The sequence below is a fragment of the Halichoerus grypus genome, chromosome 9 (assembly GCF_964656455.1).
Source record: "Halichoerus grypus chromosome 9, mHalGry1.hap1.1, whole genome shotgun sequence".
NCBI lineage: Eukaryota > Metazoa > Chordata > Mammalia > Carnivora > Phocidae > Halichoerus > Halichoerus grypus.
Genome location: NC_135720.1, coordinates 106,035,969 through 106,054,343, shown reverse-complemented (window position 1 = coordinate 106,054,343; position 18,375 = coordinate 106,035,969). Strand labels below are relative to the sequence as shown.

The following is an 18,375-nucleotide window of genomic DNA, read 5'->3' as shown; positions in this document are numbered from 1 at the left end:
TGATTTTGGCTGGGGACATGATCTCAGGGGCTGTGAGATGGAGCCAGTGTCCGGCTCTGCACTGGGCATGGAGCCTCCTTGAGACTCTCTCTCCCTCTCCCCCTGTCTCTCCCCCCCAAAAATTTTAAAAATAAGAAACTTTTAGAGGCACCTGGCTGGCTCAGTCACAGTAAAGCATGTGATTCTTTTTTTTTTTTTTTTAAGATTTTATTTATTTATTTGACAGAGAAGGAGAGAGAGAGCGCACAAGCAGAGGGAGAGGGAGAAGCAGACTCCCCACTGAGCAGGGAGCCTGATGCGGGTCTCATCCCAGGACCCTGGGATCATGACCTGAGCTGAAGGCAGACACTTAACGAATGAGCCACCCAGGCGCCCCAAAGCATGCAATTCTTGATCTCAGGATTGTGAGTTCCAGCCCCATGTTTGGTGCAGAGATCACTCAAAAATAAAATCTTTTTTTTTTTAATTGAGATTTTTATTTTTATGTTTATTTATTCATTATTTTTTAAAATTTTTTGTGGTGATGCTGGGTTTCAAACAGGGGCCTCAAACAGTAAATAGTGCTTAGCAGCCTGCCTGTCGGTGAAGAGTTGGGAGGAAAGGGCCGACCTCGCCTTAGCCGACTCAGGGAAAAGCTTCACGCGTTACCTCCACGACAGGGGAGCACCTGCCTCCAGGTGGGCAGATGATTCGCTGGGCCAGAACTGCTCCTGGACTTGGGTGGCCAGACTAGCATTATCCCCAGATACTCCCTATTCCTCCCTTTCCTGGCTGACGAGGGCCTCCTGCAGCGGACAATCCTTCTTTAGATATGCTGATACCTTCCTTCGCTGGGGACGGTCCAGTCCGAGGCGCTGAGCTCGGTGTGGACTGGGAAGTTTTCTTTCCTTCCTATCCAGCTTAGGTGGCGGAGGAGTGGGCGATCTTACTGCCCCCCCGATCTGCTGGCCCCTCCCCGGTCCTCCTGAGGCCGGGCTGAAGGCGGTGGGGGGCTGGGAGGGCCCTTTCCCGCCAGGGGGTCGCCCAGAGGGCTGGCTCTTCCCGCCGGCGAGAAGGGCTGGTTCCGATTGCCCAGCAGCGCCCTCCCCGAGGCCGCGAGCCCCGCAGGGGCGTGTCCCCGCGCTCACCTGCCATTGGGCAGGTGGGGCGGCCGGCCTCGGCCAGGGCCGTACTCTATAAATGCGGAGCGGGCCGGCCGCCGAGCCAGGCGCGCCGCAGGATGGTGGACAGCGTGTACCGCACCCGCTCCCTGGGGGTGGCGGCCGAGGGGCTCCCGGACCAGTACGCGGACGGAGAGGCGGCGCGCGTGTGGCAGCTCTACATCGGGGACACCCGCAGCCGCACGGCCGAGTACAAGGCCTGGCTGCTCGGGCTGCTGCGCCAGCACGGCTGCCAGCGGGTGCTCGACGTGGCCTGCGGCACCGGGTGAGCCGAGGCGGGGGGCGGCGGGGGGCGGCGGGGGGCGGCGGGGGGGGCAGCCTCCACCCGCGACCCGCAGCCGGCGGGGGGGCGGGGCGGGCCGCGGGGTAGAGCGGGCGGGAGGCGGGGCCGAGAACACCCAGGGTGCGAGGGGGCTGTGGGCACCGCAGGGTGGGGACTCAGGGTGGGGACGGCCGGCTCCTCGGGGCGACGCGGCGGCCGGGCTTTGGGGCCAGACCGACGGAAGCTCTCACGGGCCCCGGCTCTGGCACTGCTCCCCAGTGATGGCCTTGGGCAGTGTTAACAGTTAACATTCGTTCAATATTTGCCCGCGCCACGCGCTGTGCCCGGAGCTGTCTTTACGTCCATTTTTAAGGTCCTTACGAAACCCCATGAGGTAAGGAGTGATGTCCCACTTACGGCTGTGAGAAAACCTGCTCCAGAGGAGCGAAGGCCCTCTACCAGCGGAGAGGAGATTCAGACCCGCGCTGGTTAGGGTCCGGCTATACCACCTCCCCGAGCACGGCTTCCTCAATCCCGGGAGCCGCAGGCTGCCCCATCTCCCCGAGCGGGGCTAACACCGCCTACCTCACCGCGTTGCCGTGAGGATTAGTGCGCACTGATAGAGGGCCTGGCTCTGAACGCGTGCTAAAAAAACAAAACCAAAAAGTTGCTACCTGGTGGTAAGGCACCGAGTGAGGAACCTCATTTGAGGTCAGTGGAGAGGGCCTGGGGCGAGGAAGAAGAGGAATGGACTCAAGACGGAAGTGTCCAGCACAGGGCCTCTTCCCGGCCTTCCCAGGCCCCCTGACTGCCCCCCTCTGCCTCTCCCCTCCGGCCCTGCCCAGGGTGGATTCCATCATGCTGGTGGAAGAGGGCTTCAGCGTGACCAGTGTGGACGCCAGTGACAAGATGCTCAAGTACGCGCTTAAAGAGCGCTGGAACCGGCGGCACGAGCCAGCCTTCGACAAGTGGGGTACGCAGGTCCAGTCAGGCCCTCCCTGCCCAGCACCCCTGGCCGCGGTGCTCTCTGCCCTGGGCTCCTTTAGCGCCTGCGCCGGGGTGCTTGTTTTCCTTAAGGGAACAGCAAAATTACTTTCCCTGGAAAGGGAGGCTTAGGCACCAGAATGAGGTATCTGGTAATGCGGGGCTAGTTTTAATGATGTTTGTAATGTCTTCTCCCTTCTCCCAAATAAAAACCGGTAAGCGCAGAGCCTTTCTTCTCAATCACAGCTTCCTCCCCCCTTGGCCCCTCCTTCCCTTCACCCTCCATATCCGTAATAATCCCCTCCGCCTAACTGGATGGGGAGTCCCCATGTGTCTTTAAGGGGAAACTGAGGCAGGGCTGCACTTGGTGGAGGTGGGTACCGCTGGGGCCGTGGTGCCACCCTGACCCCTCTTCCCCTTCCTGGTCCCAGTCATCGAAGAAGCCAACTGGATGACTCTGGATAAAGATGTGCCCCAGCCACCAGGGGGTGGCTTCGATGCTGTCATCTGCCTTGGAAACAGTTTTGCCCACTTGCCAGACTGCAAAGGTGAGACAGGGTGTGGCCTGGAGCCTGGCCCTTGCTTTGAGCTATACTTCTTTCCACAGACCCCTAGGTGCCTGCTCTCCTGCCAGAGCAGACTCCCGTTTTCTGCTCCTCTCTGCCTTGGCATCGGTATCCCCGGGGAGGAGAAAGATGGGAGGGAGGCTGGAGCTCGGGGCCCTCAGCAGACGCAGCCTCTCTGCCCCTGCCCGGAGCGCAGGAGACCAGAGCGAGCACCGGCTGGCCCTGAAGAACATCGCAAGCATGGTGCGGTCGGGGGGCCTGCTGGTCATCGATCATCGCAACTACGACCACATCCTCAGCACAGGCTGTGCGCCCCCAGGAAAGAACATCTACTATAAGGTGGGGCCCCCGGGGGTGGGAGGCCCAGAATGGGGGCTGTGGTCCCAGGGTCCAGGCTGCACGGTGGTTGCACAGGCTAATGCAGCCTGCACCACCGCCTACAGAGTGACCTGACCAAGGACATCACGACATCCGTGCTGACGGTGAACAACAAAGCCCACATGGTGACCCTGGACTATACCGTGCAGGTGCCGGGGGCTGGCCAGGATGGTTCTCCCGGCTTGAGGTACCCACTGGGCTCAGCAGGGGTGAAGGGGGGTGGTGCTGAGGCCACCAGTCCTCATGGCTGCTTGGGGGCTCTGTTGCAGTAAGTTCCGGCTCTCCTACTACCCACACTGTTTGGCTTCCTTCACGGACTTGCTCCGAGCAGCCTTCGGGGGCAAGTGCCAGCACAGCGTCCTGGGTGACTTCAAGCCTTACAAGCCGGGCCAGGCCTACATTCCTTGCTATTTCATCCACGTGCTCAAGAGGACGGACTGAGCGCTGAGCGTGGCCTCAGCTCCTACAACCCTCTGCCCAGGCACTGCTAGATCTGGCGGGGGAGGTGGGGACTAGCGGCCCCATACCAAGGCCAGCCCCCAGCGCAGATCCTCGGGTGTGGGGAGGGGCAGACCGCTGCTGCGGGTGCAGGGATTTGGGTTCAGGCAAATGGAAGTGTGAGCAATACAGTCTGTGCCTTTTTCAGTCCCCGCATGCCTTGTGTTTCTGTCAAAAGGCTCGAGCTCCCCGAGGTGCCCTCCCCTGGGGCTTACTCCTTCCGCAGGCTTGCTCTTCCACGCGCCAGCCTTTCAGACCACAACCAGCAGGGGGCAGCATACACTTTATTTTCAGCCAAGACTGGGGGGTCGGGGGGAAGCAATCCCCAGAGCTGCGTCCAGGCCCAAGCTCCTCCTCCTGAGCAGAGGGTCTGTAGTCTTGGAGCTGGAGCTGGCCTGGAAGGACAAACAGGTAGGCAGGGGATGACGCCCTCTGAGCTCTTGTGGGGCTACTCGGCACCGAGGGGGTCTCCTGGAGGTAGGCAGCCTTTGGGTGCAACAGCAGTATGCAGAGAGGGAGCCCTTTGCTGGGCGTCTGTGGGGACAACCTAAGTACCTCCAGCCCCGGCGGGCAGGGTCCTGGACGGCGGGAGGCCCCTAGCGGGCGGCAAGCTTGCGCTGGATGCGCCTGTAGCGCAGCAGCTCCTGCTCGCTGACCGAGGGCTGCAGCCGGGCCGCGGCCTGCAGCAGGTCCTCCATGGTGAGCAGCAGTGCCGAGCTCCCAGGCTCCAGCCCTGCGGGGTGACAAGGGGCCAACAGAGGCTGAGGCCTACGTCCGAGGAGGGCAGAGCCCTGGGGTGGGCGTCTGCTTGCCCAGAGGCCCCCAAATGTCAACAGTCCCTCCTCTGATATCCAGGAGCCGGCCTGGCTCCCGTTAGCTTTCTGGGTGACCTCCGGGGCGGGCAGACGGCTCACCTTCCTCCAGGTCCTGGAGCCTGCGTTTGAGGGCAGCTGTCATGGCGTCGGAGCAGAGGGAATAGAGGTCTGCACCCGTCAGCTGGGGAGGGCAGCGATCCAGCACGTTCACCAAGCTCACAGAGGGCTCTAGCTTGAATCTGTTGCGCAGATAGAGGAAAGAAACGGTTTAGTCTGTCAAAAGGCATCCCCGGCCAGCTTATTCTGCACGTTGCATTTATCCCCCTAACCACCCCAAGGCCCAAGCCCCTTGGGAGTCTCCCCCTAACAGGGCATACTTGCGTGTGATGGCACTTAGAACACGTAGCTGGGAGGCGCGGTCCTCGCTCACCCCCACAAACACCAGCTTGTCAAATCTTTAGGGAAACAGGCAGGCGTAAGTGTCAGGAAGCCCAGCACGAGGGTGGAGGAGGCACAGGACGGGGGTCAAGGGCCAGGCCCAGAAGGGCGCAGCAGAGGTGAGAGGTATGGGGTGCGCACCTGCCAGGCCGCAGAAGGGCAGGGTCCAGGAGGTCTGGTCTGTTGGTGGCTCCAATCACAAACACATCCTGAGTGCTGTGAAGCCCATCCAGCTCAGCCAGGAGCTGAGACACCACCCTGCGAGTGAGGACATGGAGGCCAGAGAGTCCTTGGGCCTTCCCCAGCCTCTGCCCTACCTGTGGGGCCCTTCCTTGCAGGCCTTCTCCACGGGGCCACCTGTGCGGTTGTGCCCTGTAGACCCCTCCATGCAGGCCCCCCTGTTCTCCTCAGTGTCCCCCACCTGACTCCACGGCCCCCCTTTTGCTGTTATACTGTTTCGGAACTGGAATGGCAGGAACTCTTTGGGCTCTGAAAACTGCTGCAACCTGTCTCCCATCCCTCCATCTCGGACCCCAGACTCCAATCTGGCTCAGACCCCCACCTGTCCATCACACCTCCGGAATCTCCGCTTCGCCCCCGGCTTGGGGCCAGCGAGTCCAGCTCATCAAAGAAGATAATGCACGGAGCCGCGGCCCTGGCCCTGGCAAACACTGAGGAGAGAAAGGGACCCACAGGAGGGGGAAGCTCAGGGGGGATCTGAAGTCAGGCGATGGAGGAGGGGAAGCCAGGAGTGAAAATTCACCACTCCAGGCACTAGGCCACCCTGGGCAGGTCCTCTGTAGAAAGGACCACGAGATGGTGGAAAGACCAGGAGCCGCCGGATGGGGTGGGGGTGGGGGGCAGCACAAGGACCCAAGGGTTTGGCAAGGGCTAGAAGCCTGGCCCCTCCTCACTCACCTTCTCGCACGTTCTCCTCACTCTGACCCACGTACATGTTGATGAGCTCAGGCCCCTTCACGCTGAGGGAGAGGATGAGACTCGTCAGATGCGTAAACACACAACTGACCTGTCAGCCAGCCCCTCCTGCCCCCCAGCCTGCTGCAGCTCCCAGTCTGCCCACCACCCCTTCCACACCCCCTCGCCACCTGAGGAAGGTGAGGCAGCATTCAGTGGCTACTGCCTTGGCCAGGAGGGTCTTGCCCGTGCCGGGGGGACCATGAAGCAGAAGACCCGAGCGCCTGAGGCCCAGGCTCAGCAGCTCGGGGTGCTCTAGAGGGAGCTGAATGGTCTCCAGAATCTCCTTCTTCACCTCCTGCAGCCCGCCCACATCATGCCAGGACACTGAGGGGATCTAGGAGATGGACAGTGTGCGGTTGGGGACAGGGTGGTGGAGAGAGCTCCTGTCCTACCTCGGAGGACCTGGAGTCTCTACCTTGGGGGCTCCAATGGCCTGGGAGTGGGCTGTCTGCATCTGCTCAAGTGCCTGCCCGAAATCCTCAGCCAGAAGAGGAAAGCCAGCGGCACAGAGCTCCCCCTCCTCCTCCTCACTCAAGCCACCTGCCAGCCTGCAAAGACAAACCCAGGAGGGCCTCTGGAGGACCTCATCAAAAGCCTCCTCCCCATCAGGCTCCTGGTTCCTCCTCCCCCCCCCAGGCCCCACCCTCCCCCGGCCGTATTTCCTCTTGCCTCCTTTTCCCTCCTGCGCCCAGTTTCCTCACCCCGAGTTCTTGACCCTGGTGCAGGCTGCCCGGCTGCTGTGGGTCAAAAGGGCATAGAGATCCCCTACGACGAAGCCCTGAGGAACCACAGCAGAGGAGCGTGAGCAGGGCACAGTAGGCAGGGACCCTCAGGGGGCCGGTCCCCCAGCGGGAGCCGCGGCCCAGGGTTGAAGCCCCCACGGGCAGGGCAGCGGGACTGGGGGGGCGGGGGGGGCCTGTCTCGGCACTCACTGCACACCGCCGCGCCAGCTGCGTCAGGTTCACCTCTTGGCCCAGGGGGAGGTGGGCAGTGAGGGCCCGCAGGACACTGAGCCGCTGGCCCTCTGACAACACGGGCACCTCCAGCTCGTGAGGGAACGCGGTCTGCACGTCGGCGGGCACGTCCCGGGCCTGGCTTGCGGTGGCCACGACCATCAGGGGCGGGCAGCTGCAGACACAGAGGGGCGCTGAGGGCCAGAGTGCGGCTGGCGGCCCCTGAGCGCTGTCTTGTCACGAGGCAGCGAGGCGGGTGGGTGCGGGCGTGGGAGAGGGAGGGGAGCGCCCCAAGGCTTCCTGCCTGGGGCTCCGTGGGCACACCTCGAGAGGGGGACCTGTGTCCCCCCCCCATACACAGGGAGCTCACCGAGGGTAGAGGCTGTGCTTTTTCTCTGACATAGTGCTCCCCACGAAATACTAGGGACCGTACCCCCGCCCCTCTGGATACCCCAAGCTCCTCAGCTCAGGACTGTCTGGAGGACAGCCAAACGGGCGAGATGTCTGAGAAGCCATTGAGGAAGAGAGGACAAGAGGCTGCAGAGAGGTGGTGGGGGGGGCCCTGCCCTTTTACAGACTCAGCTCTGTACAATACCTGGTGAGGGGGTCCTCATCGAGGAGGAGGTGACGCAGCGTGGCCACCACACGAGCGTCCTCACCTAGCCCGTCACGGTCCCGGCCCAGAAGGTCCACGGCTGTGAGCAACAGAACCACAGGCCGGCAGCGCCGGGCCCGGGAGAAGATGGCCTGCAGCTTTGTCTCCACAGCCCCGCTGCTGTCTGCACAGAGGCTAGAGCAGGGCACCTGGGGACGGGGCCCCAGCGGTCTGTGAGCCAAGGGCAGGCGTGACGGAGGCAGGAAGGGCGGGGAGAGGAGCCAGAAGAAGATGCAGGCCACCTTGTTTTAGAGGGCGGAGATGCGGAGCAGTAGCACCGGCCAAGTCCTACCTCCTCTTTACCCCAACCTCACTCCCTGGACTGCCCATCACAGTCTTCAAACCCCTTCCTTTTTCAAAGCATCTTTTTGGGGTGCCTGGGTGGCTCAGTCGTTAAGAGTCTGCCTTCAGGGGCACCTGGGTGGCTCAGTTGGTTAAGCGACTGCCTTCGGCTCAGGTCATGATCCCAGGGTCCTGGGATCGAGCCCCGCGTCGGGCTCCCTGCTCTGCGGGAAGCCTGCTTCTCCCTCTCCCGCTCCCCCTGCTTGTGTTCCTGCTCTCACTATCTCTCTCTCTGTCAAGTAAATAAAAAAAATCTTTAAAAAAAAGCAAGCAAGCATCTTTTTGTAGCTGAGAATCATGGGAATATGTCTGACCTACTCAGGTGCCGGGGCCAGGCTGGTGGCCAGAAGGGGGAGGGGAGAGGGAGAATCTGGGCTTCACCTCACCAGGTACCCTCACCTTCAGCAGGTGGAGCCCGAGGCGGCTGCAGGCTGCGGTGACAGCTGTGGTTTTGCCACTGCCTGGGGGACCCCGGAGAAGGACACTGCTGGTTCCTGTCAACAGGGAACCTCTGCAACCAGAGAGCAGACACTTGTCCCCTCCATTCTGCTCAAAATGAAGAGCCCCCAGGAACAGAGGGACCCTTGGATTGAGAAAGCAGGCACCCTCTCTCTCCTGGCGGCCCCCCTCCTCCTCCAGGGCTGGCGCCGTAGCTCGCCTACCACCTGGGGTGCCCTGGCAGGGGCGCGGAGCGTATCCAGCAGCTGGGACAGTTCCCTTTGTCATCACTGCCTTCAGTAAAGCCTTGACTGTTACATCTGGTCTGGATCATATGGAGAGGAATTAGGGGAGGGTCTGTGTCTACACGTAGGCCAGTGGTATGAGGAGCTGTATCTTTTGGGGCCAGGGTGGTGAAGGCCAGAATGGCTAGTGGGCTCCCTAAGGGGAAGGGCAGTCTCAGAGATAGCTGTCCCTGGTGGAGATTCTTCTTCCACAGCCAACCTTGGAGGCTGGAGGTTATCCCCAGAAAGGAGCCTAGGAATTTGCTTACAGGAAGGACATGGGCTAGCGGCCTGGGCATACTGGTTTGAGGGAGGTCCACCAACCCGACACTGGCCAGTGCATTAGGAACTGCTTGTCCGGCCCACTGCCCGTCTGGAGATGTTCCAAGCAGGCCTCTCTCCCCCGCTGAGGCCGCGGCCTCACTCACCCCAGCTGGAGGCGAGGCTTCAGGGCAGCACAGAGCTCAGTCACCAAGGTCTCCAGGCCCGGAGGAGACAAGCTGTTCCAGGGAATGGATTCTCCTGAAGCGAGCCTTGGGACAGGGCTCAGGGTAGAGCCCACCTGTGAAAGGTGGGAGGAAGCTTTAGTGTCTGGAAGCTGTTTCTGTTCCTTTTCCCAGGTCTGGTCCCATCCCCAGGGCCTCACCAAGTACAAAGAGGTATGAGCGGTGTCCGCCAAGTAGGCGCTGGTTGGCCCATCCGGAGCTTCCCCAACAGTTTTCTTCACTTTAAAAAACATCTCCCGCCACCTGCAGGAAAGAAGCCCAATGAGCCGCAGACCCAGAGCCCACATACACCCCTCCCCAAGGATGAGGTGGCTGTCTCAATCATAGAGGTTGACCGCAGGGACATACTCAAGAGTAGCATGAATAACTGCCCCTAGACATGGCAGGGGGTGAGGAAGGGGAGAGGAGGAGGGGTAAAAGAGAGCAAATGGTCTCTCTTATCTCCCTGGCTGGCTCCTGCACATTTTGAGGGCAGGAGCTATAACTGTCCTTACATCCCTCATGACAACCATCAGAGTGTTGGGATGTGTTTCTCCAGGTAAATGGCCTTCCCGCCCATTCCAGTGGGAGAAGCCACAGCTGCGCTAAGCAATGATCATCGGACCATTTTCACTGGCTTCAGAATACAGTCTTCCCTTCCAATTCATACCTCCCAAGGCCTTCCAAAACCTCAGCAGGAAGAGCCTTGGCTCTTACCCAATAATCCACAAAATCGAATTGCATATTCCTTATTAAAGACATCTAATGATTAATTCTCTGTTTGGCTGCATATTAGAATTATCTGTGAGACTTTTGAAAATCAACATCTCCCACATATTGTATGATTCCATTCAGCAGATTGGTAATTGCTGGGGGCTGAGGGAAGGAGGGAGTAGGGAGGGACTGCTAATGGGAAAGGGTTTTGGGGGGATGAAAATGTTCTGGAATTCGATAGTGGTGTTGGTTGCATAACCTTATGAATATAGTAAAAGCCCCTGAATTGTGCACATTAAAAGTGAATTAGATCTCAATTTTTAAAAAAGCAACCTCTATGCCCAATGTGGGGCTCGAACTCGTGACCCTGAGATCAAGAGTTGCATGCTCTACTGAGCCAGGCAGGCACTTCAATTTTTTAAATTAGCATTTTTCTCTCCTTTCTAAAAAATGAAAAGACTGCACAGGCCCCAGCCTGACCTTGACTCTGCTCCAATAGGTCTGGGGTGGGGCTCAGGCATCTGTATTTTTTGAAAGCTCCCCCAGCCATAACAGGGCTGTGCATTCACTGGCTAGTCTCAGAGTGAGCTGGGGCTACTCAACCTACGAAGGGAGCAGAGAGTGGGGAGCAGGTAGTAGTGACTAGCCCTATCTTCCAGAAAAGAAATGTTGAACTACTCCCCTCTTTAATCCTCAGGTGGAAAGGCAATGACTTGGCCCAGACTATAACTTGGGCCTTTTTAAGTTCCAGCCGGTGCAAATTCCTTTGTTCACATTGCCTCATTCATAAAGCTGCTTACTCTTTCTAACTAGGTGGAGGGGAGAAGCATACCAGATTGGTATTATGAATTCCCGCAATTATTAGGGTAGGAAGTTATCGTGATAAAAAGTGGAACATAAGGAAGCCTGTGTCTTACTGTTATTCAGTATAAATGAACAGTGGGTACTTCTACCCACCTGGTAGAAATCTACCGGGCCTCACTATTTTACATGGAACCTGGCATCTCGATCTTGAGTCACAGTATACATGGTGAGCAGTGGAATCCAAGGAAGAACAGCACTGTGGGAGGTTAGGGGGAAGTCCCCCCTCCGTGGACAGCAGTAGGACCATCTCGGTAAGTACAAGGATCAGACCTCTTGAACACATCTGGATATTGCTGGGGAAAGCTGGGTTGTGTTCTCAAGAGCCAGATGGGAGACAGTGGAGCGGGATCCTGCTGGCTTGCTCGGGAGAGGGGAACCGTGGAAGAACCTGCAGAGGCTAACCACCATTGGAATTCCGTTCCAGGGATCATAGGAGCCTCCTAGCAAGGCCTCCCTGAACAGGTCTGGGGGAGGAGGGCTAAAGCACTCATCTCTGTCTGTCCTTGGACCCACCTGCCCACCCGAACCTCACTTTCCAGGACCTGCTCAGGGGAAGGAACTGTGTGCTCAGCACCCAGAGGAGGGAGGCAGGTCTCTACAGGGCTGGAACAGCAGAGATCCAGGAACAGAACAGGCTTGCTCGTCTGTCTCAGAAGGGCCCAGGGCCTGGGCATTCTGTAGTTTTCCTACACAAAGCTAGCTCGTAGATATTGGCTATATTTAAGATGGGAGACACAAGTGGGAGGTGACTAATACATGCCAGCCTGGCATTTTCTACCAGGCCCCAGTTGTAGATTAGATTTGGGAAAGCTCAAAGAGGTGCCACGAGCATTAAATGGGGTTACAAAGGGTTCTACCAGGCCCTTCATGTGGGTACCACAGCTCTGAATGAACGAAGCTCTGAATGTTGACCAAGGATGAATCAGGCACTCCAAACTGCATCTGTCTTGGCAGAGGACCCAGGCTGGCTAGGCCAGAGACCTTGGGCATGCCAACTCTTACACCTCAGTTCCCTCCGGCTGGCCCCACCACCTCACTGAAATCCCCTGTGGACGTTGGATTAGTGTGTCTATCAGTTGTGCTCTCCTTCTAGTACATTGCTACAGGAAATCAGTCCTGGGGTATCAGGCTACATATTCTCCCGCTTCCCAGAAAGCCCAAGCAGTCTCTGAATTCTGTGCCTCACCATTTTACATGGAACCTCTATGATCAGTGTCTAGAGGGAGGAGAAAGCTGGACTCCTTGTTTTGGGTGCTTGGGTCACTTATGCTTAATTTCTCACTCTTTATTGAGAATAAGGAAAAAGAGAAGGCCTCTCAATGACAGCAGCAATCTGTCTCTCCCCCAATTGGGGAGATGGGATTGAAAAGCTGCATGTGCACACACCATTAATTAGTGCAGAAATCAAAGCCTGGGTCTCCTTATGTTGAGTATATGGGAGGTGTGGCCTGAAAACTGGCCCAAATGACCCTGTGGTTGAGAATGAAAAGCAAGGAATCTCATGTTGGGCTAGGCCCTTAAACTTCTTAATGCTTTCCTTTACCTATGACCACCCAATAATTTGAGGATAAACACCTCCCAAGGCAGCAGGCGGTGGTTCTTAATCTTTTTTTCAGTTCCCGTGCCTATTTGAGAACTTGAAGAAAGCATGTACCTTTTCTCTAGAAAAATGTACATGACAGGGGCACCAGGGTGTCTCAGTAGGTTAAGCATCTGCCTTTGGCTCAGGTCATGATCCCAGGGTCCTGGGATCGAGCCCCCAGTCGCATCTGGCTCCCTGCTCAGCAGGGAGTCTGCTTCTCCCTCTCCCTCTGCCCCTCCCCCGTGCTCGTGCTCTCTTGCTCTATCAAATAAATAAAATCTTTTTAAAAATGTACACAACAACCAAGTTTTCTTATATGCAAAATTATTCCACACAACCTGTGGGGAGGGGATCACAGAACTCTTGCACCCAGGTTAGGAATCCCAGCTGTAGGGTAAGAGGCAGCTGCATACCTGGGCAGTTTCTCTGGGCTTCCTTCCAGGATCTCTACTTGCCCAACTGTTGGCACACACAGAACATCCCCTTCTTGGACTGCCCTGCAACACAGCAGTGGCCCTGATCAGCTCACAGTGAGAGTCAAGAGCATGGACCCGACACATCCCCGTATGTCTACTCCCAACCTGCAGACCATAAGGGCCTACCGCCCACCCAGAGATCCCAAGCAGTTGTCCAGAGAACACATCTGACCTAGAATGAGCTGGGGGGAATGGCAGAGAGGCTAGAAAGGGGGAATCAAGGAGCAGTGAGGGGCAAAGCAGGATCCTGGCTCTTTGTGGGCCTGCTCAAATCAAAGAGGTTTCTCAGTTTAGATTGTCCAGATTCACCTCATGGTACCAATTTCTCTTCTATTGACCACCTACCACACCAAGAGGCATCTATCCACAACACTGCCCAAAATGCGGCTTTGTAAAGTAAGTCAGAGGCTCTGTGGGACCTGAATCTAAGGCATGGGATAGGAGGAGAGCAAGGGTGAGATGCTATCCTCCTGAAAGGGGTAAGCAGCTAACCTGGGTGTCCGAAAGTGCCGGTAAAGAACATGGTCATAATTTCCGTTGGTGCTGTAGTGGGGAGAGGACACAATTTCGATGTGTAACTCTTTGGCAAACAGAGGCCCAGGCAGCACTGAGCAGCTTCCTTTGTCTTCAGGGGTGCTGGAGCCTTCCAAGTACCTCTATTAGAGAAATAACGACCACCTTACAACCTTCTCCTAAGGAGTCAGGCTCTGCCCTACCTTAACTTTAGCAGCCAATATTTCTCTTTACATCCTCTAACCACAAGGCCTGTGGAAGGGGAGGCCTAAGGTAGCCAAACTGAATACCTGTATCTTCCCTAGATACAGAAACCTCTCCTTCTCATGGGCACCAGGAAGAGATTTCTGATTCTAGCTGCAAAAGGTTCCCCAGTACAAATAACCTTTCTGTGATACCTTTAAGTTGACCCTGAGCCAGGAAAGTGGTAAAGACATTTAATTCCCACAAGTCCTTTTGAGTGACACCAGGCAGCAAGTGGAATTGATATTAATTGGACATTAGTGGGGACACTGAATTCAGGTTGTGGGGAAAGGATATGATCTCACTGAAGCTGAAAGGGTTGGTTCAGCTGAATGAGCTCCAGTCTGAGGACTCCAGTTTTTCCTCCATTCGAAAGGAAACCCACACCTGACTCCCATTCATGCATATCTTATATCCTTTTTGACATCTTATAGCACTAATTGGCTATGCCAGCATTAGCTAACAGAACTTTCTAGTGATGGAAATGTTACCTACACGTGCTATTGAGCATTTGACACATAACTGAAGCAACTGAAGAACCAAGTTTTAAATTTTATTAGTTTTAATTAATTTAAAAAGCCACACTGTGGCTAGTGGCTTCCATATTGGACAGTATAGGTTTAAACCATGCATCTAGGTGCCTAATTAAACAGTAGACTATATTTGTGCCCCCAAATACAACGATCTTCTTGAAGTAATCTCTTAAAGGCAGAAACCAAAAATTTCTCTTGGGTATATTTACTAAAATATTAAAATCAAATACCAGGCACTAAAGATAATAACGAGCCCTTCCCTTAAAGGAATTTACAATATATAACTGAGGATTAGAGAGAGTACATAATCATAACGGGACAGAAAATAAATGCCCTAAGAAAGGTACAAAACGCTATAGGAGAAAGAAGTCATGTTAAATATATGGTAAGATCATGTACGGCTTTGGGAAGAAGGTGGCAACTTTAGATGGGCTTTGAAGGAAAGGATGGTAGGACTTTAACAGATGAGGCCAGAAGAACAGGAATGAAGTCAAGGATAAGCATGAGCAAAAGAAATGACGTTGCATCCTCCATATTACTCAGTACAATTCTGGATACACTGTAGCAATTCAAACAATTGATTAAGTAGATTAATATACTGTATATACCTGGTAATTTGAGGATGACTCTCTCCTTTCACCTGAATAGATGAAAGCCCTTCCCATGCACCACTACACCATGGAGGATTATATTTTGATTATAGAGAATAGATAAATAAGACTAAGAGACATTAAGATCTAAGGAGTAAGGGATCTAAATTCTACAGCTCTCTTCTTCCAATTCAGTTGAGGTAAGGAAGAGGGAATAAGGAGTGGGAGCATTCCTGACCTCAGTCTTGTATCCTACCTGAATTCTGAGCTCTCCCACTTCCAGGAGATCACAGCCGAGATTAAAAGCCAGAGTGGCAGGCACGAGGGCTAGTCCGTCAGCGAGGGGCTCTCCCGGCTGCCCAGAGCCGGGTCCCAGCCTTTCAGACAGGTCCCAGCGAGGCTCTAGGACCTGCACCCTGGCCAGATGTGGCTGGGAAGTGTTCGACGACTCTCCGGCTCGGGTCACCCACACCCATTCGCCCTGGAAGAGGCCCAGGCTACGGAGACAGCTCCGGCTTACCCCCAGTGAATCTCCAGTCCCTCCCAGAACTCCCCGGAGTCGCCGGACTGAGCGGTTAACCGCGAAGGAGGACACCACGGGTGGGGGTGGGGGCCGGCTGCTGTCCTCAGCCTCCTGACCCAGTTTGGCCCGCCCACGGAGCTCAGTCACAGCCAGCCGCGTCCCTGGGCCCAGCAGCCCTTGCAACGCCGGCCGCGTCTCCAGCACCCGCGGTCCGGGCACTGGCAGGGCCTCTCCGCGCCGCACCAGCAGCGGCCCGACTCGCGGTCCCAGCCCGGGCCCCGGCGGGGTCCCAAGCAGCGCCCAGCCCAGCGCCGGAGGGCGCCGCACGGGTCGCGCCCGCACCCACGCCCCGGAGCCCAGAGCCAAGAGCCGCAGCAGCGCGCGGCTAACCAGCAGCTGCGGGGGCCCCGGACCCTGCTCTTCGGTCTCCGCGCCCGGCCCCTCCAGGGCCGCCACTAGCAGCGCCGGCCCTGCGGGGCTCTCCTCTGCGGGCCGCAGGGCCAGCACCAGGCCCAGCCCCGCCGCAGGCCACGGGCTCCCGGGGGGCAGCAGCACCGCCAACGGGGGTGCCTCGGTCGGGAAGGGCTCCAGGACCCGCAAGACGGCCAGCGCCATGGTGACAGGAGACCAACGAGGTAGACGAAGGAGAGCGGCTTCCGGAGCCAGAGCGCCGCAGGCCGTTTCCGCTTCCGTCGGGGGAGGTGCGAGGAGAGCGGGCGGGGCGGCGGGTCCCTGGCGCGTGCTCCTGGAGGGCGAGCGGCGGCTCAGATTCATGGGTTGGTTCGTCGCTGGCGGTAACGCGTTCGCTGCCGCTGCGCAGTCTTTTGAGACTGTGTTTGCGCGGATCTGCCTTCCGCGCCTGCTAGGGGAGTAACGTCCTCTCAACTGCCCTGCCATGCACGTAACAGTTAATTGAATGATCAGCGAACCCTCAGCGTGCCCGGGACCAGCTTGGCCCAGGGCTGGGAGCTATGGGTGGAGTGTTTAGGAAGGAGTCCAGTCCTCTGTGGAACTCCTACAGTTTCCACGGTGGAACTGTAGGCACTGAGGTTTGGGGGTTGTGGGGAAGGTTGCAGGAGGGAGTGGTAGGATAAAACTGTCTCAGACATGCTGATGGATATGGTGGCTGCCGGCTGGATTACTACATGTGATTCACGTAGCCCTGGAGTACTTGGTGCTACCACACCTGGTCCAACACATCCTACACAAAACCCACGTCCCAGTGTTTCTTGTCCTGTTTATTGTCCTGTTCGTTCTACTCCCACCAAACTTGAAGCGAAGACAACGCAGCTTCGCTTTTTCATTCCTCCAAAACCAGTTGCTGTCCCCGCCCCACCAATCCTTGCAAACTGGAGACCCATGTCCTGTTTCTACCCTGCGGGGTGGGGGGGATGTGTGTTTCCGGGAGGGGCAGTAGAGCAGGCAGAAGAGAGGGGTTCAAGGCTTCAGTCATGAGCACGAACCAACAGCTTGCTTCCCAACTTTGCTGTTACTTAGATACCATCCTTGTGTCCACCTCCACTGCTCTGGACAAGACATTGGACACTGGCAGGCCACACCTCCAGTTACTAACAAAAAAAAAATATTTGCACTTAGAATCAATGGATTGGTTGGTGGTAATCTACTCTTTCTGGACCTTGCATTCTCCAAACACTGCCTAACTCTCCTTTCCTTTACAGCTGAACAACTTGAGTTGGTCAGTCTTCTACTATGTACGTTTTGAATTCCTGAGAATTTCCTGAAAATCTGAGAGTTGAATACTAGATTTATATGTTAGAAGGTATTTCTATTCCTAGCAAGACAAGAAGGTATTTTTTATGTATTTATGTATTTTTAATTTTTTTAAGATTTTTAAAATTTATTTGACAGAGCAAGTGAGCAGAAGCAGGGATGTGGCAGAGGCAGAGGGAGAAGCTGGCTCCCCGCTGAGCAGAGAGCCCAATGTGGGGCTCCATCCCAGGACCCTGGGATCACGACCTGAGCCAAAGGCAGACGCTTAACGACTGAGCCATCTAGGTGTCCCTATTTTTTTTTTTTTAAGTAGGCTCCATACTGGGGCTTGAACTCATGACCTTGAGATCAAAACCTGAGTTGAGATCAAGAGTCAGATGCCCACCCAGGCCCTCCAAGAAAATATTTTTTAGGGGTGCCTGGGTGGCTCAGTCATTAAGCATCTGCCTTCAGCTCAGGTCATGACCCCAGGGTCCTGGGATCGAGCCCCGCATCGGTCTCCCTGCTCCGCGGGAAGACTGCTTCTCCCACTCCCCCTGCTTGTGTTCCCTCTCTAGCTGTGTCTCTCTCTGTCAAATAAATAAATAAAATCTTTAAAAAATATATTTTTTAAATGTCTGATTATAGTTCCTGGAGTATATCTAGTCTTAAACTTGAAATTGCCCAATTCCACTTTTTGTTTGTTTTTTTGTTTTGAGAGAGAGAGAGCACAGGCACGCTTGAGGTGGGGACAGAGGGAAAGGGAGAGAATCTTAAGCAAACTCCACACTAAGTGTGGATCCCGACGTGGGGCTCCATCTTACAATGCTGAAATCATGACCTGACCTGAGCCGAAATCAAGAGTTGGACACTTAACCAACTGAGCAACCCAGGCAGCCCTCTACTTTTTTTTTTTTTTTTTAAATTAACCTCTCTGCCCAGCACGGGACTGGAACTCACAACCCAAGATCAAGAGTCACGTGCTCCACTGACTTAGCCAGGCTCCTCCTCTAGTTCCACATCTTTAAAAGAGCATGCAAGAATGTACTAGGGACCTGAATTCATTTGGATGAAAGTTCCCGTTTGGTAGTTCTGAACTGTATTATGTGGCTCTGTCCCTTGCTTCCCAGAGGGACCAAGATTTGGGGGATGGTGGTGTGAGTCCAAAAAGGATAGGCCTGCTTTACATAGGCAAGCTCTAGGCCTCAGGACTACAGTGCTCCTTGAGGGCTTGGGAATGGGTAAATAAATCTGGTCTCCTGTCTAGTTCAGCACCCATATAGACACAAATATCCATCCACAAATATCCTTCCTTCCCAGGCTTTCCCCCCAGCAAATAATGGTTGGGATACAGTCTGCTTTGTGTTACTTTGAAATTGTCATTAATCATT

At 56.0% G+C, this 18,375-nt stretch overlaps 2 protein-coding genes across 3 annotated transcripts; one reads left to right on the top strand and one right to left on the bottom strand.

The window, feature by feature from the left end:
* The first annotated feature begins 1,201 nt into the window (after positions 1–1,201).
* Positions 1,202–3,998, top strand: GNMT (glycine N-methyltransferase). Its single transcript, XM_036124061.2, has 6 exons — positions 1,202–1,425; positions 2,268–2,395; positions 2,838–2,954; positions 3,169–3,311; positions 3,416–3,537; positions 3,620–3,998. Exons 1-6 carry the CDS (start codon positions 1,220–1,222, stop codon positions 3,789–3,791), a joined length of 888 nt encoding a protein of 295 aa, XP_035979954.1. The 5' UTR covers positions 1,202–1,219; the 3' UTR covers positions 3,792–3,998.
* Positions 3,999–4,114: 116 nt separating this feature from the next.
* On the bottom strand, positions 4,115–15,935 carry PEX6 (peroxisomal biogenesis factor 6). 2 transcript variants are annotated; one of them, XM_036124049.2, is made up of 18 exons: positions 15,008–15,935; positions 13,365–13,528; positions 12,810–12,893; positions 9,398–9,500; positions 9,180–9,313; positions 8,429–8,540; positions 7,628–7,836; positions 7,012–7,207; positions 6,781–6,857; positions 6,495–6,627; positions 6,208–6,413; positions 6,020–6,081; positions 5,664–5,772; positions 5,243–5,359; positions 5,041–5,118; positions 4,763–4,902; positions 4,404–4,581; positions 4,115–4,243 (listed from the first exon to the last, which is right to left on the bottom strand). In XM_036124049.2, exons 1-17 carry the CDS (start codon positions 15,887–15,889, stop codon positions 4,445–4,447), a joined length of 2,943 nt encoding a protein of 980 aa, XP_035979942.1. In that variant the 5' UTR covers positions 15,890–15,935; the 3' UTR covers positions 4,115–4,243; positions 4,404–4,444. The 2 variants fall into 2 exon arrangements, with proteins under 2 accessions (XP_035979942.1, XP_035979941.1); XM_036124048.2 differs by having other exon boundaries at positions 4,115–4,581.
* Positions 15,936–18,375: the final 2,440 nt, after the last annotated feature.